Source organism: Giraffa tippelskirchi, chromosome 11, assembly GCF_054371585.1.
Source record: "Giraffa tippelskirchi isolate mGirTip1 chromosome 11, T2T-mGirTip1v1.2.pri, whole genome shotgun sequence".
Lineage (NCBI taxonomy): Eukaryota > Metazoa > Chordata > Mammalia > Artiodactyla > Giraffidae > Giraffa > Giraffa tippelskirchi.
Genome location: NC_137285.1, coordinates 8,539,101 through 8,556,975, shown reverse-complemented (window position 1 = coordinate 8,556,975; position 17,875 = coordinate 8,539,101). Strand labels below are relative to the sequence as shown.

The 17,875-nt window shown below is 46.2% G+C and overlaps 1 protein-coding gene across 1 annotated transcript in view; it reads left to right on the top strand.

Moving 5' to 3' along the window:
* Positions 1 to 16,053, top strand: part of SVOP (SV2 related protein) — a 64,910-nt gene extending 48,857 nt beyond the window's left edge. Inside the window, exons 10-16 of the mRNA XM_081546018.1 lie at positions 1,005 to 1,078; positions 5,863 to 5,939; positions 8,084 to 8,191; positions 9,463 to 9,574; positions 10,528 to 10,609; positions 12,641 to 12,730; positions 14,395 to 16,053. Coding sequence (XP_081402144.1) covers positions 1,005 to 1,078; positions 5,863 to 5,939; positions 8,084 to 8,191; positions 9,463 to 9,574; positions 10,528 to 10,609; positions 12,641 to 12,730; positions 14,395 to 14,601 — 750 coding nt within the window. The 3' untranslated portion in view covers positions 14,602 to 16,053. The remainder of the gene's footprint in view (positions 1 to 1,004; positions 1,079 to 5,862; positions 5,940 to 8,083; positions 8,192 to 9,462; positions 9,575 to 10,527; positions 10,610 to 12,640; positions 12,731 to 14,394) is intronic.
* The last annotated feature ends 1,822 nt before the right edge of the window (positions 16,054 to 17,875 follow it).

Here is a 17,875-nt window from a genome sequence, read left to right as displayed (position 1 = left end):
GGGAGCTTGTGTACGTGAGAGGGTGGGGCTGCACTGGGAAGGACCCGCAAGGGGAATTTGGCAACTTCAATCTGTATATTTTCATTGCCAAGTCTTAAAAATGCCACCTGGAGCCTTTAGCCAGTGACTAGAGAAATGTCATATAATGTCCCCTCATGGGTCCTGTAACTACTCCTGCTTCGATTTTATCTTTGAGCACCCAGAAAGTCTGATTAGCAGATGTGGTTGCTTGACAATAAAACCACATTAGGAAGTGCCGTGATATACTTATATCCAGAGTACTACACGGTGCTTGTGTAGACATCCTTAATGGATGGTGCATCGCTCCCCACGGCAACACAGTCAGGGACTCCACCGCAGTACAAACAGATGAGCACCTACCGCAGTGCAAGGGGGAAAAAGGAGCCAGATTTAAAGGCTGCAGTCCCTGCCCTCAAGAATCAACCCTGCAGCTTATAGAAACATCACAAATACCGTTAAGCAAACAGAGCTTACAAGGAAATTATTTTTAAAAGTAAAGTTATATTTCTGATTGTTTCTATATTGGGCAAAAAGAACTGAATGGAATTTCACCAGCTCCAGAGGAAGTATTAGGCTGGATCTGACAGCATGGAAGCCAAGGAAATACCCCAGATTTGTTTTGGGAAGCACAGGGATGGGGAGGGGGGCCTCCCAAAGAGCCTGGGGGGCAGGAGGCTCATTTAATTGCCTTTGGGGAGAGACTGCGTTCTCCCCGCTCCCTTCTACGTGAAGATGCTCTGGATGGAGAAAGTATACAGTGATTTCCAATGTGTGTTGCAAAGTAAAAGTGACAAGGCTGGATGCTCCAGTGGTGGTCTTTTTGGAAAGGAGCTGCTGCTGCAGGCGCCTCCCTGTGTTCCAGGGTACCTGGCAGCGAGTTTTTTTTTTAGGGGGGTGGATATTTCCTTCTGGGATAGGTGCATGGCCACTGCCCACACATCTGCAGGGGAGGAGAGTAAATGGCATTCTTTGTCTTGAAACAGGAAGACCGAGGCAAAATGAGGGACCTTTTCACACCCCATTTTAGATGGACTACCTTGTTGCTGTGGTTTATATGGTAAGAGCTGTTTGTTCATGCTTGGGTCCCCCTCATCTGCACCCTGTTTGGGGTTTTGTTTGAACTCGATGCAATGAGAACTCTTCTATCTTGGGCAACATTTGCAAAACTGAGCATCACTTTCCTGACCTCTGCGTTATTCAAGTATTCCCTATACTATATTTGCTTAGTCTTCTTTTATTTGACTCACTTTTTACTCTGATAATTTTTTTAATCGAAGTATAGCTGAGTACAATGCTGTGTTAATTTCTGCTGTATAGCAGTGACTCAATTATGCATATATATGTATACATTCTTTTTATACTCTTTTCTTATATTCTTTTTATATATTTATACATATATATATTTATTTTATATATTCTTTTTATATTCTTTTCATTATGGTTTATCCCAGGACACTGAATGTAATTGCCTGTGCTATACAGTAGGACAGGTAAATTCTTTTAAAAGGAAACTTTGTATAACTGCCTTAAGGAAAAACTGTAATTGCAGACCATAGACAGAAGTCACTTTTAAAGATAAATATTGTCAGCCCTCCCTAGCCACAGGCTCCACTCAAGGATTCAGCCAACTATAGATGGAAAATAATAGAAAAAAAATTCCAGGAAGTTCTAAAAAGCAAAACTTGAAACTGCTGTGCATTGGCAACTATTTACATAGCGTTTACATTGTAGTTACAATTCTTTACACAGCATTTACATTGTATTTGGTATTATAAGTAATCCAGAGATGATTTGAAGTATACGGGAGGATATGTGGGATTCCCAAGTGGCTCAGTGGTAAAGAGGCAATGCAGGAGTCGAGGGTTCAATCTCTGGGTCAGGAAGATACCCTGGAGGAGGAAATGGTAAGCCACTCCAGTATTCTTGCCTGAAAAATCCCATGGACAGAGGAGCCTAGTGGGCTATAGTCCATGGGCTTGCAAAGAGTCGGACACCACTGAACATGTACGCACACACGTGCGTAGGTTATGTGCAAACACTACACCATTTTACATAATGGACTTGAGCATCCAAGGATTCTGGTATCCGCAGGGGCTCCTGGAACCCATCCCCCACGGATCTTGAGGGATGACTATACAGTAAAAAGTAGCTAAACTGATGGTTTAGCAAGGCAGGAGGCATGAAGCCTCTGTGCTTAAGAGACAGAGAGAAGAGATGGTAGGGACTCATTAGCACATAAATAAGACTGAGATATAATTAAAGAATCAAAAGGAAACTTCAGTTCAGTCACTCAGTTGTGTCTGACTCTTTGCAACCCCATGAACCGCAGCACGCCAGGCCTCCCTGTCCATCACCAACTGCCGGAGTCTTCCCAAACCCACGTCCATTGAGTCGGTGATGCCATCCAACCATCTCATCCTCTGTCGTCCCCTTCTCCTCCTGCCCTCAATCTTTTCTAGCATCAGGGTCTTTTCAAATGAGTCAGCTTTTCGCATCAGGTGGCCAAAGTATTGGAGTTTCAGCTTCAACATCAGTCCTTCCAATGAACACCCAGGACTGATCTCCTTTAGGATGGACTGGTTGGATCTCCTTGCAGTCCAAGGGACTCTCAAGAGTCTGCTCCAACACCAATGATGTTCAAAAGCATCAATTCTTCGGCGCTCATCTTTCTTTATAGTCTAACTCTCACATCCATACATGACTACTGGAAAAACCATAGCCTTGACTAGATGGATCTTTGTGAACAAAGTAATGTCTCTGCTTTTTAATATGCTGTCTAGGTTGGTCATAACTTTCCTTCCAAGGAGTAAACGTCTTTTAATTTCATGGCTGCAATCACCATCTGCAGTGATTTTAGAGCCCCCAAAAATAAAGTCAGCCAGTGTTTCCCCATCTATTTGCCATGGGGGAATCTTTTTTTCACAAAGAGATTCTTTTGCTGTATTCAACCCACTCTCCATTTATATTACTCTTGCTGTATCCAGCCCACTCTCCATTTATATTACCTTGGGTACCACCCAGCACAGGCCCTATATTTTGGGAACCCCTCATTTGGTCAACATGGGCATTCTCAGAACTTTCAGTTTTTATCTTGTTCCACTTTTTCTTAAATAACAACCATGGCATTGACTGGAGGGCATTTGTAGTGAGTACTCACCTTACACCTCACAGCTAGTCAGATTTCAGCCTTTCTCTCAACTCTTCCTACCATGTAATAATTTCTACGGCATTAACAGTGTGGAAAATTAGCCTGGTTGAGGCTTTGTGACCTGTTTCCACCAGTTCTCACTTTTCCTATTCACCTTTGAGCAGAGGTGCTAATGAGCAGGGGAGTGTCCTCAAAAAGGTCAGTTGCACCGGAGTGGTGGGGGAAGCTTTGATAATACACAGCACCAGGCTCCGGCTCTCCCCTTATGTCCCCCAAAGCTGAATCAGCTCACCAAGCCTTTAATACCTGCTGTGTGCCTGGTCCACCTATGGAGCTGGCAGGATATTTTAAAAGGTGGGGAAACAGAATTGAGAGTATCTATCTTTGAGTGCATGTGATTCTGTTGGACGGACACTACTTAAATCCTAAGCAATTAATTAGAGCCTAATTTTAGAATACTATAGAAATCACATTTGGGAGCACATATTGTAAGGCAAGGAAATTAATCATCGGCTTCTGATTATGACTGAGCTCCCACATAGCTGTACTATAGGACTTGATATTCTGACCCTACAGACTTGAGTATGCTGGTTCCTGGGACAGTCAGAAATTAATTAACTGCGTCATTCTGATCTGAAATGCTTGTGAAGTCTGCAGACTCCACCCTTGACTGGGCACAGAGCAGGTGTTTAATAAATGCTTGGTGAAGTGATTCAGTTGAACATGGGGACAGAGTTCTGCAGCTTCCTGGCCCCTGCTATGCAAAAGTAGAGTGTTCCACATTTGAGTCAGTTCTAATGACTATAACGCAGGAGACCCCGGTTTGATTTCCTGGGTTGGGAAAATTCGCTGGAGAGGGGACCAGCTACCCACTCCAGCATTCTGGCCTGGAGAATTCCATAGACTGTATAGTCCATGGGGTCACAAAGAGTTGGAGACAACTGAGCGACTTTCACTTTCACTTAATGAGGTGGATGAACCTAGAGTGAAGTAAGTCAGAAAAAGAAAAACAAATATCATATACTAACGCATATATATGCAACCTAGAAAGATGGTATTGATGAACCTATTTGTAGGGCAGTAGTGGAGATGCAGACATAGTGAATAGGCTTGTGGACACAGAGCAGGAAAGGAGAGGGTCGGATAAATGGAGAGAGTACATGGAAACATATACACTATCGTATGTAAAATAGATGGCCAGTGGGAATTTGCTGTATGACCCAGGGAGCTCAAACTGGGGCTCTGTGACAACCTAGAGGGGTGGGATCGGGTGGGAGGCGGGAGGGAGGTTTAAGAGGGAGGGAACATATGTATACCTATGGCTGATTCATGTTGATATATGGCAGAAACCAACACAATATTGTGAAGCAATTATCCTTCAATTAAAAATAAATAAAATGTTACAAAAGTAGAGTGTCCCAATGAAAGCTTTCTCAAGCTGAAGTGGCATAAAGTGAAGAAGTAATTACCTGAGGACACATCTTGCTCAAGGCTTCCCAGGTGGCTCAGGGGTAAAGAAGCTGCCTGCCAAGCAGGAGCCACAGGTTCAATCCCTGGGTGGGGAAGATCCCCCAGAGAAGGAAATGGCAACCCACTCCAGTATTCTTGCCTGAGAGATCCCATGGTCAGAGGGGCCTGATGGGTCACAGTCCATTGGGTCACAAAAAAAGTCAGACACAACTTAGTGACTAAACAAGAATGAAGAACATCTTGCTAATCAAAGAAATAATAAATAGAAATAAAGCATAGATGCTCACAGACACAGTTCAAAGGGAATAGCAGCTTGAATCTGAAAAGGAATGTCTTTCTATGTATAACTGAATCACTTCACTACACAGCAGAAATTAACACAACATTGTAAATCAACTATACTTCAATAAAATAATTTTAAAGAAAGAAAAAAAAAGCTAATGGCAGCTTGATGCTGAGATGCTGAACGTAATTCCTGGGGAAGGAGCTTGGTGGCGCCAGTCACTGCTTGGGGCAAGAGCTGCCTCTACAAAATGAACACTGGATGCTATTTTTGCTTTCCCGCCTTTTTTTGTAAAAGTGAAAATCCTCTTCGGATTTCTTCCGGTGAGCAAAAACAGGTAGAATATAGATTTCGTAAAAGTGAAGTATAGCGAAGCAAGCTTTCAGAAAGTGGGGAGTACCTATATTATTAAATGTATCTCCCTTCTCTTCCCTATTCAGCTCAACCCCAAATCTCTAACATCTGTTGACATCTGTCAAAATGACTGTTTTCTACCAAATTTTGGTTCCTTCATTTTTTTTCTCCTTTTGCCAGTTGAGTCAACAGCTTTGGGGGTGGCTTGTCTGTGATATAATTCAGTTCTTTTGTTTTTTTTTTTTTTGGCCACGCTGTACAGCATGTGGGATCTTAGTGCCCTGATCAGGGGTCAAACCCATGCCCCCTGCATTTATCTTAACCACTGGACTGCCAGGGAAGTCCCTATAATTCAATTCTTGATCTTTCAAAGGACACAGGATCACCTCCTTTTACCCCATCAGTATGTTTTGTACCTGCCAACTTCTTGCTCAAGCGGTCCAGGAAAACCCCCAAAGGCCCAGTACAGCCTGAGCCCAAAGCGTAGTCTCTCCCGCTATGGGTGGAAGTCCTTCGCAGTGGGATGGGAATGGAGGCTTGCATTTCTCTCATCATTTCCTTACGCTTCTTGCTTGCTTCCTGGCAGGTTTTCCAATGCGTTTTCTTACTATGGATTAGTCCTGCTCACCACTGAGCTCTTCCAGGCGGGAGATGTCTGCAGCAGTGAGTATCACAGCCCGCTGGCAGTTAACACCCTCCACCCACAACTTCCAATACACAAGGTCATACACACACTCCCAGACCCAGTCCTGCCCTCACAGGGCCTGGCCTTGCACAGACTCCTGGGAGCACGTTTCTGCAAAATCTGAATATGAAAGAGCTGGGTTGTGGTTTCTGAGACGTTCTGTAGAAACCTGGACAATCTTATCATGATAGATGTGACCTTAGAGCAGAATCATATCTTATGTCCCCTGAAGAGGTCCATGAAGTCCATCCCTGAGTTTTATGGCTGTGACCTGGTGGAGCAATCCTGTGTGTGTGCGTTAAGTCTGAGAACCAGGTTGGAGCTTGATCCTGGCCACACAACAGAATCACCTGGGGGAGCTTTTAAACAAAGGCAGTGCTATTTAAACAATGCCCAGACCAATTTAATCAACATCTTTGGGGGGTGGGGCCAGGCATGAGTGGGTTCTTAAAGCTCCCCAGGTGATTCTATTGTGGAGCTGGAGACACACCCAATGGACAAGAGGAATGAATAGCAAGCAAAATCTGTCTTTAAGAGAATATTAGATTCCTAGTATTGAACTCAGGATGGGAGATAAAGGGATGGAGTTCTTGCCTGTTTGCAGGATTTGTCCAGTTATCTTTTCCATATGAAGCCTCCTTAATCTGAGTTGTTTCGTTTATTGATATGAGGATTGGTATCATTAATGAGATAGCAGAGTCCCATCTCGCCGGGGGGTGTGAGAGAGTCTTAAATGAACTGCCCTGAGAAAAGAGTTCAGTTATAAATTCGGGGTTTGGTATGGGTTTAAGCCTAAATCCTTTGTGCCCGTGATGGAATACAAGTTCATGTGCCTGACTCACAGTGAAGCCAAACAAGCCAAATCGTTGGAGTTTGGAGCAGAGAAAGGTGTGTTGCGAGGCCAGGCAAGGAGAATGGGTGACTCATGCTCAAAAACCCTGAACTCCCCGATGGTGTGGGGGGAGGTTTTTATAGGCAGAATTTGGTGGCGGTGGAGGAGAGCTGCAGGGTGTTTGGCTTTCTTCTAATTAGTTAGTGGTGAGGTAACTGGGTGATGTCCCAGGAATCTTGTGCTCAGTCTGGAGTTGCTACCCTCCTTCTGGGTGGGGACCTTAGTGCCTACAGAACTCAAAGATACTCTGACGTGTATTCTTTGAGGAGAAACCAGGCTGCACTGTTATGTCTTGACGACTCCTCCTGTGTTTCTGCAGCCCCTCCCTTCCCAGGTTAGCAATGGGCCAAAAATTGGCAGTGTGTGGAAGGCCAATAATCGATTGCATCACTGCCAGACACAACTTGCGTTTTTATGGACAAGGATCATTGGCATTAGTGTTAGTATTCTATCATGTGGAGTTGTGAGAGAGCTTAAGGATGTGGAAGGTGAGATAACCTGTAAGGATTCACAGGACAGGACCTTATGCCATTTCAAAGTCTTTCACTCTATTTCCTAACAGATGACATGAGGGCAAAAAGATCATACAAGGTAAGGGAGGTCAGGAGTGTGGGGCAGAGTAAGGGACCATGGGTAAGTCAGAGTTTTAAACGGGGTGGTCAAGATGGCCTCAATGAGCAGGTGAGGTTTAAAGAAAGACTTGAAAGAGGTGAGTAAATTAGTCATGGTGTGTGCTAGGTCACTTCAGTTGTGTCCCACTGTGCCACCTTACGGGCGGTAGCCCGCCAGGCTTCCCTGTCCATGGGATTTCTCAGGCAAGAATGTTGGAGGGGGTTGCCATTTCCTCCTCCAGGGGATCTTCCCGACCCAGGGACTGAACCCGCATCTCCTACATCTCCTGCATTGGCAGGTGGATTCTTTACGACTGTGCCACCTGGGAAGTCCCAGTTCTGGTTTAAGCACATTCATGTACACAGCCTGCTTCCAGCCTCTCAACCGTTTTACCCTCAAGGGTTTATTAGCTCCCGGATTGTCAGGAACCTGGGGCTTAAAGAGAATGAGCTCTGACACGGCTGGTGGCGGGGAGGCACCCTGAGTCATTCTCAGTCCCGAGCCTGTGCACCTTCCCCAGCACCCCAGCCAAATCATACCCAGGGAAGGAGACATGGGGAATGGGAGGACGCGATTCAGCACTGCGTGCCCCTTCCTCTCTCTCTCTCCACCTCCCAGTCTCCAGCCGGAAGAAGGCGGTAGAGGCAAAGTGCAGCCTGGCCTGCGAGTACCTGAGTGAGGAGGACTACATGGACCTGCTGTGGACCACCTTGTCTGAGTTCCCAGGTGAGGGGCCCTGCAGCAGGCGGGGCTGGGACAGTGGAGCCCGGGAGCGTGGCTGTAACCTCGTGCGACCTGGAAGCAGATCCCATTTCTAAGGGAAGCCGGGGATTTGTTTCCAAACCTTAGCTACAGGTTGTCAAGAGCTGTGAAGGGGCTGACATTTTACTGTATGCTTCACAGAAAGCAAAGGTGATCTATCTTTTTTTCCGTCATCTTTGTTTTTGGCTGCACCCTACAGGATGTGGGATCTTAGTTCCCCAACCAGGGATTGAATGTGAGCCCACGGCAGTAAAAGCGCTAAATCCTAACCACGACGATCCGGGATTGTCAGTCTTATGCCAGTCTTATAGACATATGTCCATTTGTCGCTAGGGAGGTCACTTCTGGCATAAAGTTAATTTTTAAAAGCTATAATCTTAATCACTGCCCAAGATTCACAGATATACTTTGTAGTAGACATATAACTGACGCAGTGGACAGGAGTTTGAGTAAGCTTCGGGAGTTGGTGATGGGCAGGGAAGCCTGGCATGCTGCAGTCTACGAGGTTGCAAAGAGTTGGACACGACTGAGCAACTGAACTGAAGAGACATATAACTCAATGCATTTTTTTAAAACTTAAGCACTAGGTTTTTATTGTGTCTGTACAAGCACTATGAATTGTAGGCCATTCTTGCTTTGTTAAAATATCATTATTTTAAAGCATTTCATCACAGTCATCACACACATGGAAAAAACAATTGTACTAGGGATTATAATGAAACCATAGTCTACTACCCTAGCGCCTCCCACCCCTCATTCGATTTCCAAGGAGGAATCACTTTTGTTTCTGAGTAACTCAATGCGTTTTAAAGCAGATTGTTGATGTCTAGTAACATTAATGACATTTATGGAAAGTACAGTTTTAAGTGATTGTTGTTACACTTTTGTAAGTCTTTTTATCATAATCAAATATTGATATAAAATAATTTTTGCCTGTTCCACGTGGTTTGTGGGATCTTAGTTCCCCAACCAGGGTTTGAACCCACACCCTGCACAGCGAAAGCACAAGAGTCCTAACCACTATGCCGCCAGTGAATTCCCCATACAAAATTTTTTGGCTCAAAAAAAAGAAGTGACATTGCATCGCTTCTGCCATATTCTAGTCATTAGAAGTGGGTCATGAGACCTAGCCCACTCTCAAGGGGAGGGGAGTACATAGGAGGTGAAGACCGGAGGTGGGGGTCGTGGGGGCCACGTCAGACACCAGCCCCCATGGCACCCCTGCTCCCTTGCAGGTGTCCTTGTGACTCTCTGGATTATTGACCGCCTGGGCCGCAAGAAGACCATGGCCCTGTGTTTCGTCATCTTCTCCTTTTGCAGCCTCCTACTGTTTATCTGTGTCGGAAGGTGGGTCATGACACCAGCTTTCTGTGGCCAGCTGGCTTATTTCTCAGCTGGTGGTCAGTGGCTCTTTGGACCTGCAAGCTGTGGATTACACCCTCTGGGGGTCATCTGAAAGATCCCTCCAACCCCTCACTAGTACTGAGGCTGTTGGCCGCCTCATAACTGACCCACAGACCAAGTTTAAAGTTGGGGCCTCTGATGGGGGTGGAGGTAGGAGGGCATTTTGGTCCAAAGTTTGCTCTGACACCATCACATTTAGACTTTTGACATCAGCTCCCAGTGAGATCTAACATTTAGCTGTTTAATTCATATATGGGTTATAAGTGTTCATTTGTTCCATGGCACTATTTCAAGGTCCTGTTTTATAATCCACTTTCGGCCTTGTTCCATTTTTTCCATCTATCAAGAGCCTCCAAAGGTAGAACTGGCCTGTGCTGACCTTGGAGAGACCCCAGACCAAACTGCAGATGAGAGATCTGTGGACAGTCTGGAGATGTAGCTTAGATCTGGGAATGCTGATATTCAAAGGCATTGTGGGAACAATGGAACAGGGGCTTGGGGATCAGGATTGTCCTCAAAATACTGAAGAGAATTTTACTTTCCCTGGTTCAGCTGGTTCCTGGCTCAATTCCTGCCCCCAGTAGGTCCTACCTGGATTTCGATTTATTTTACTTCTCCCCAACCTCACCCCCACCCTGGGCACCACCGATGTTTCCATCTCAGCCTGGAACTTTGGAGAATGATAAACTTATAAAAGCCAACCTTCAGAAAGACCACTGGGGTGTGTGTGTGTGTGTGCATGCCTGCCTGAATGTGTGTTGGGTAAGGTGGGCTTTGCTAATTTCTAGGGCGTAAATTCTACTTGGGTAGAGAAGACTGCTGAAAGAAACTATCAGAAAAAATAAATGTTAATACTTGCTCATCTGCTTTTTTCTTTTTTTTTTTCCTTTTCCTAGAAATATGCTCACTCTGTTACTCTTCATTGCAAGAGCATTTATTTCTGGAGGCTTCCAAGCAGCCTACGTTTACACACCTGAGGTAGGAGAGTGGGAAGGGATGCCTGGGAACAGTGGTGGGGAGGGGGCAGATGGAGGGGGAAGCTCTACTTCCAGAAACACCGAGCCTGGGCTCCTCTGACTGAAATTTGTCCTTGAGAAAGATTGAAAAAGCACACCACCCTCTAAAATGTTGTCTGAATTTCCACTCCACCTGACAGTGTGTCCATTTTCCCACACTCAGGGATGATGGGTTACTTGTTTTATATTTATTTTATTTTACCTCACCTTATTTTAGATAGGGGCAAAGGGAAGGAAAGAATAGTATGTATGAGATGCTGTGCTGGGGGAAGGACCCTCCCCCTCAGGTCTGCACAGCACTCCAGAGCCCTCACTCTGAGTCACCATCCTAAGTCCTGATACCTCCACCCCACCTTCCAGGCCCAGCTCCAACCCTGCCTCCTCCAGGAAGCCCTCCAGGATCCCCCCTCCCCTGACTTCATTTTACCCTCACTGTCTGTGCCCCTCTTTGGTATTTTTACTCCTGCCACATGGCCTGTCCCCCAAGGAGACTCCAACTAAGGCTCCCTGTGGATAGAGCCTGGGTCTCCTACACTTTGACTCTCATCTGGTCTAGTGTCCCCTCAATAGAGGCTTGTGGATTGATTGCTGGAGCCTCGCAGAAGGGCATCAGAAGAAGGCTGCTGGCCCTGTAGGGACTAGGAGGCCCGGCGTCTACAATGGTAAATACCAGGGATCAGCCAGCTATGGGCCATATCCAACCTGCTGCCTGTTCTTGTCTAGTCCAAGAGTTAAGAATGGTTTTTATGTTTTTAAACGGTTGAACGCCAGATCAAAACAATATTTCTTGACATGTGAAAATTATATGGAATTCATATGTCAGTGTTCATTAATAAAGCTTTATCAGAACAAGCCATAGCCCTTCCTGTACTGTTGTCCACAACTGGTTTTGTGTTACAGAAGCAGAGCTGAGTAGTTGCTGGAGACCAGCTGGCCCCCAGAACTCAGATTATTTACTCTCTGGCCCTTTAAGAAAAAGTTTGCTGACTCCTGGCTTAAGCTATTCCAGCTGGCTAGGCCCAAGGAAGAATTGGTTAAATGAATGATGATTGATCCAAATAATAGAATTCTATGCAGCCATTAAAAATCACGCACTGGAGAAGACCAAATACGGACATCAGAGATGTCCACATTCTTTTTCCAAGAAGAAAAAAAAATCTTCAAAGTGGCATATACAGAAATATCTAGTGGATAAAATTATATCCCCTCTAGGATTTGCCTTATCATAATTTAGGACGGAAAGGAAATGAATGTGATTGAAACTAACACAGGCGGGACTTTCCTGACAGTCCAGGAGTTAAGATTCTGTGCTTCCGTTGCAGGGGGGGCAGGTTTGATCCCTGGTCTGGGAACTAAGAGCCCACATGCCATGAGGCGTGGCCAAAAAATTTTTAAAAGCAAAAACAAAAAACCCAACACAGGCCACTGTGCTTGGTCCTAGATGACTGATTCCATCATTCTACTTTAGCCTGTGCTTGAAATTCTCTATGATAGAAAAAAAATAGGAATTTTGTTCTTATTCATTTATTTATTTAGATATAACCACCCAGGGCAGAGGCTTCTCAGATAGTTCAGCAGTAAAGAATCTGCCTGCCAATGCAGGAGACCCTGGTTCAATCCCTGGGTCGGGAAGATCTCCTGGAGGAGGAAATGGCAACCCACTCCAGTATTCTTGCCTGGAGAATCCCATGGACAGAGGAGCCTGGCGAGCTAGAGTCCATGGGGTCGCAAAGAGTCAGATGTGACTGAGTGACGAGCATGCAAAGCACTCAGGGCAGAGAGGACCCCGTCCCTAGGTTCCCACTGCCAGCTTGGCCTCTTGCCTTCTTAGTTTAGTTTCCTGGCCCCTTTGGGGTGAGACTCCCTACCCCGCCCTCCCAGGATTGACCCTAACTCAGGCCCGCCCACAGGGTAAGTCACATCATTCCTGAGCCTGAGAGGAGGGAGGAGCCTGCATTTTCTCATGGCAGCCACTTTGGCGGCTGTGTTTCAGGTCTACCCCACGGCGACCCGAGCGCTGGGCCTGGGCACCTGCAGCGGCATGGCGAGGGTGGGCGCGCTCATCACCCCTTTCATTGCTCAGGTAGGTGTCACCCCAAATACAGAGGGGGTGGGCATGACCAAAGCCAGTAGTGGCAAGCTGTTACCAAACGCTGAACCACTGCATGGCCCTTTGTGTGCATGACCTGATCTCATGTTAGCAATCCGCCCTATGAAAGCAGCCATATTGTATGCAAGTGAGAAAATGGAGGCTCAGAAGAGTCATGGGACTTGTCCAAGGTCACACAGCTGGGAGGTAGAGGAGCTGGGAGTTAAACTCAGGTCTTTCTGATGATTTGGCTAGAAAGTTTGGATGAAAAGAAACAGGCCACCATGTGGAGAAGGAAATGGCGACCTACTCCAGTACTCTTGCCTGGAAAATTCCATGGATAGAGGAGCCTGGTGGGCTACAGTCCATGGGGTCGCAAAGAGTCGGACACGACGGAGCCACTTCACTTTCACTTTTTCACTTTCATGCCTTAGAGGGAAACTAATGTCCCAGCCCCCAGTTTCTGATTTAGATGATTCACTGTCGTTGCAGAGTTTTTTAGGTCTTTGTATCTTTAAGTATTTCTGTCTATTTGGGGGGGATCATGTTTTATTGGAGTCTTTTTGCTTTTTTTAATATTCAATTCATTTTTTTCCAGTTTTTAATCATTTTTTAAAAATTGAGGTAAAAGTCATGTAACATAAAATTAACCGTTTTAACTCAAGGACTTTCTTGTTAATCCTGTGAGAAGGACTCCACATTTCTAATGCCAGGGCCCAGGTTCTATCTCTGGCTGGGGAACTAAGATCATATAAGCCATGTGGTGCAGCCAAATAAATAAAAATTTAAAAGTGAATGATTCACTGGCCTATAGCACTTTCATGATGTCAGGAACCATCACCTTGATCTAGTGCCAAAGCATTTTCCTTGCTCCCAAATAAACCTCCGTATCCATTAAGCAAGTACTTCCCAGCTCCCGCTCCTCCAGCCCCTGGCAACCACTGGTATGCATTTTGTCTGTGTGAATTTTCTCTCTTCTGAATCTTCTGTGTAAATAGAATTCTAATATGTGTTTTGGCCAAGTTGTTCTGTCCCAGTACCGTTGTGTTTGAACATTGTACATCACTATTAACTAGCACTGGTCGACAACTTGCCATGTGCCTACATGGTGCCAAGTGAGGCATCTTCTCATTGGGAGATCCCTTCTGCCTGTTTGGCAGCTGAGGAAATGAGGTTTAGACCTGCTGTGTGATTTGCCTGGGTCATGAAGATAGGAAGCCAGTACTGCTTTGAGAGAAAATAAACAGACTCTTGAGGGACTTTTCTGGTGGCCCAGACACTGGTGGTTAAGACTCTGCACTTCCAATGCACAGAGCATGGGTTCAATCCCTCATCAGGGAACTAAGATCCCACATGCCTCGTGGCCAAAAAGAAAACAGACTCTCGAGTCTGATGGGATCTGGATTCAAATCCCAGCCCCATCCTTGGTCTTTGTGTGAACTTGGGGATGTTACTTAATCCTCTTTGAGCCTCAGTTTTTCCCTCTGTAAAATGGGGTTAGAGTATGTACTTCATAACGCTGTCATGAGGACTCCATGGGAGTCCAGTGACAGAGAGGGCTTACAGGAGGACCTGGCATTCTCAGTATCATCTGTATGATTGGTGGTGCCTGTGCATCATTAGGGACACTCTCACCAGCATGTGTCTCCCTCCCCCAGGTGATGCTGGAATCATCCGTTTACCTGACGCTGGCCGTTTACAGTGGCTGCTGCCTCCTGGCTGCCCTGGCCTCCTGCTTTTTGCCTATCGAGACCAAAGGCCGTGGACTGCAGGAGTCCAGCCACCGGGAGTGGGGGCAGGAGATGGTTGGTCGAGGGGCGCATGGCACAGGTGTCGCCAGGTCGAACTCGGGCTCTCAGGAGTAGTGACCGATGGGGGGTTGCACTGGTGTTTGAGGCTATAGAGCACGGGGAGCTGGTGGAGCCCGGCGGGGGCACCGATCGTCACTGCCCACATCAAGAACTCACCCAAGGGTACCACTCAGACCAACAAGGTTTTGTGTCTTGACTGTTTGCTCATATTCATTGAGATCCACCCGGGGATGGGGAGGCCTTTGCTTTGGGAGGTTCTCTGTATGTGTGTTTGGAGGTCTGTTAATAACCTGTGGATCTGCATGGGAAAACTGCCACCTCAGAAGTGCCCAGTGACACCAGTAGCCAGCTGGACACCATCCAGAGTCAGCCGGTCACACCCTCAGTGAACAACAACCAAAAGACCTCTGTAGATACAGTCCAGGCCCGGACGGACTCTTGTGAGATCTGCCGTCCAGTAAGATGACACGTGCCACCCACCCACTGGATCTGTTCTTAAGTTTCTCTTGCATTCCCGGCCCCAGGCTTTCTTTTTTGAAATTGCAGGTGATCTGGGTGTGGCCTGAGCAGCTTTTTCTTGGGTCTGAGAAATGCTCCTGGGGAAGGGGCCCCTCAGTTTGCATCCCCAGGGCTTGAGCAGCGGAGACTCTGGAAGATGGACATGCATTTGAACTTGAGTCTCTTGCATGCCTCCACCTGGCCCCTTCTTGGAGTCGCTGTCCCTGGTTCCGGGGGATCCAAATGTGACCACGAGGATAGCTGGGCTTGCATCGGATGACAACCTCAGAGACTCGCTACCTCCAGGAATTGGGGGTGGAGGTGAAAGGGAGGTGAGAACCAAGCCCATAGCCAAAGCAGGGGCCTCCCCTTCGGAAGTAGAAAAGGCCACTCTAGGGGGCTTCTTTTTTGGCCGCCTCCTCCGTCAGGCTGACCGGTGACTCTCGGGGCAAGAAAACAGTTAAGTCAGGTTTCAGCATTTGGGAGTTGAGCGTGGTATGTGGCTAGGGAAACAGAAAGAGGCTCCCCCAACCACCCACTCCCATCAGGGTCAGGGGACCAGGATCCCTTCCTCCCTGGATTCTCTGCCACCCCTGCAGTCAAGGGCTGGCTTGGTCTTTCCATAGAGGCAACTCCTTGGGTTCTGGTGATGGACTACATGGCAGAGATGCTGTGCGTAGGAGGAATGGGAGGTCCCAGATGTATGAAACATGTGCATTTTCAAAGAAAGAGCAGGGAGGTCAACCAAGTTTGGGGGTTGGCCTCCAGAGGAAGGGCAGATGCTGTTCTCAGCAGACAACATGCACTGCCAGGGGTTAGTTTCTATGAGCCTTTTGCCCATCATGAAGGCAGGAAACTAGGGAAGGAGGGAGGAAGCTTCCAGATCCCATCAAAGGCCAGAGAAGACTGACGCTCTGCTTGGAGATGTCTGCTTGAAGTGAACATTTCGAGGAAGCCAAATGTGTACGTTCATCTTTATTAAAACATGTTGGTGATGGACATTGAAAAGGTTGAAGTTTGTCTGTTTGTCATAATGTCCTAGGGATGGTTCAACTTAATGGTCTTGCCAGCTTTGTCCATTCAGGGTAAGTTTGATGCTTTCGTATGCTTTAATATGATGATCTTTCCAACAAGGGGGAAAAGGTGCACAGTTGGCTGTTGACTTTGAGTCTTTTTGGAAGCAACACTCTCTGCTAATAGTGTAGAGATCACAGTGGGCAGCTTCTTCAGGCCCAGGCTCTAGATCAACTGCAAATGATCCCATGTCCCTGGATATATGGTCTGCAGCACCCCCGGGGCCCAGGCAGTCAGAGGGGGCAGTTTGGCAGAGCTTCCTCTCTCTGTCATCCACATTTCTTTGGACCATGAGTGGCTAAAGCTCTAATTATTTCTGGTCTGCTGAGCTCTCCTGGGTAACAAAGAACCTTTGCTTGTCTTTTTTGCTTTCCAGCTGACCAGACACTACCAGATGAGAAAGTCCACTCTCTTCACCCTCAAATAACCTGGAGGAACTGGGGACTGTGGTGGGGAAGGAGAATTTGTTGGGCATAGATGTATTCCAGGGGCTGAAGTAAAGAAGCTTGTAATTGTGGGTTTTCTGGAGAAAATGAAAGGTGAACACTCTTGGCTTTCTAAATTGCATGCCCTTTTATAAAATCGATATTATTGAATGAAATAAGAGCTGCCACAAACATTGTGAAAGCCTCTGAAACACATGAGACCTTTAGCTGAAAACCTTTGTATCTAATTTTGAACTGTCCAAAAGCTCCCCTTTCCATTAATGGAAATGTCATCTGTCTCTCTCAGTGTTAGGAAAGACTAGAAAATGGTAAAGAATGTTCAATGTAGCCAGGATTACATGGTTTCTTTCTTTCCCTTACTTCAAGTATGCTCAGGAATACATACATGAGATGTATTGGCAGTGAGAAAAAAAGAGTATCTTAGAGATGGACTTTGAATATGGATATGTATTATTTTTAAATGATGGTAACCAACATAGAGCCTTGAAGGATGATATCAGAAGTCTTCCTTGGTTATGACAATAAACATCAAAGGACTGGAATAACCTTGAGCTGTCAGTAACAGCAAAACCAACCAATAGTAGTTTAACCCTTTAGAGTATTAATTGTTCATTTAACAACAAGCCCAGAGTCAGACAGTTCCAGGGAAGGTTCAGCAGCTCAACAATGTTATGAAGGACGCAGCTTTTTTTTTTCGCCTTCCCTCCCCACCTTCCTCTGCATGTTAGCCATTGACCCTAAGTGTGAAACCTCATGGTAGCAAAATGGCTGCCAATGTGCCAGGCATCAAGTTTTTTTTCAAAGGAGGTAGAATGGGGAAGGAGCAATCACAACAGGTTTTCTTTCTAAAGAGTCTGTTGTTTTGGCTGGAAAGGGAAATCCTGCAGATTTACTATTGCTTTGCATTAGTCAGACCTGGGTCACATGCTCATCCCAACATGAGCCCTCCCCTAGTTGGGGAAGGAAGGGCCTACCTCCCACTGGATCAAGGGATACCCAGAGCCTCTTGAACACAAAATTGAGATTCTGTTAATACAGAGAAGGAAGACAATGATGGTGGGATGGGAGATAGCCGAGAAAAACCTTGACACAGAGTTCTCATGAAGGCTGTTATAGTTGCAAGGAATAGAACAGCTTTAAGAAGTAAAACTTTAAAATAAGACTGGGAACAGTAGTTAATTTCCTGGGGAATATGAATGTGGGAAATGGAAGTGTAAGGAACAACAGGAAGAGAGGAAGATTGTGGCAGAGTACAGGACATGGGCCCTGTCCAAAGGGAGTGGCTGCTACTCAGCTCCAACTGATATTGT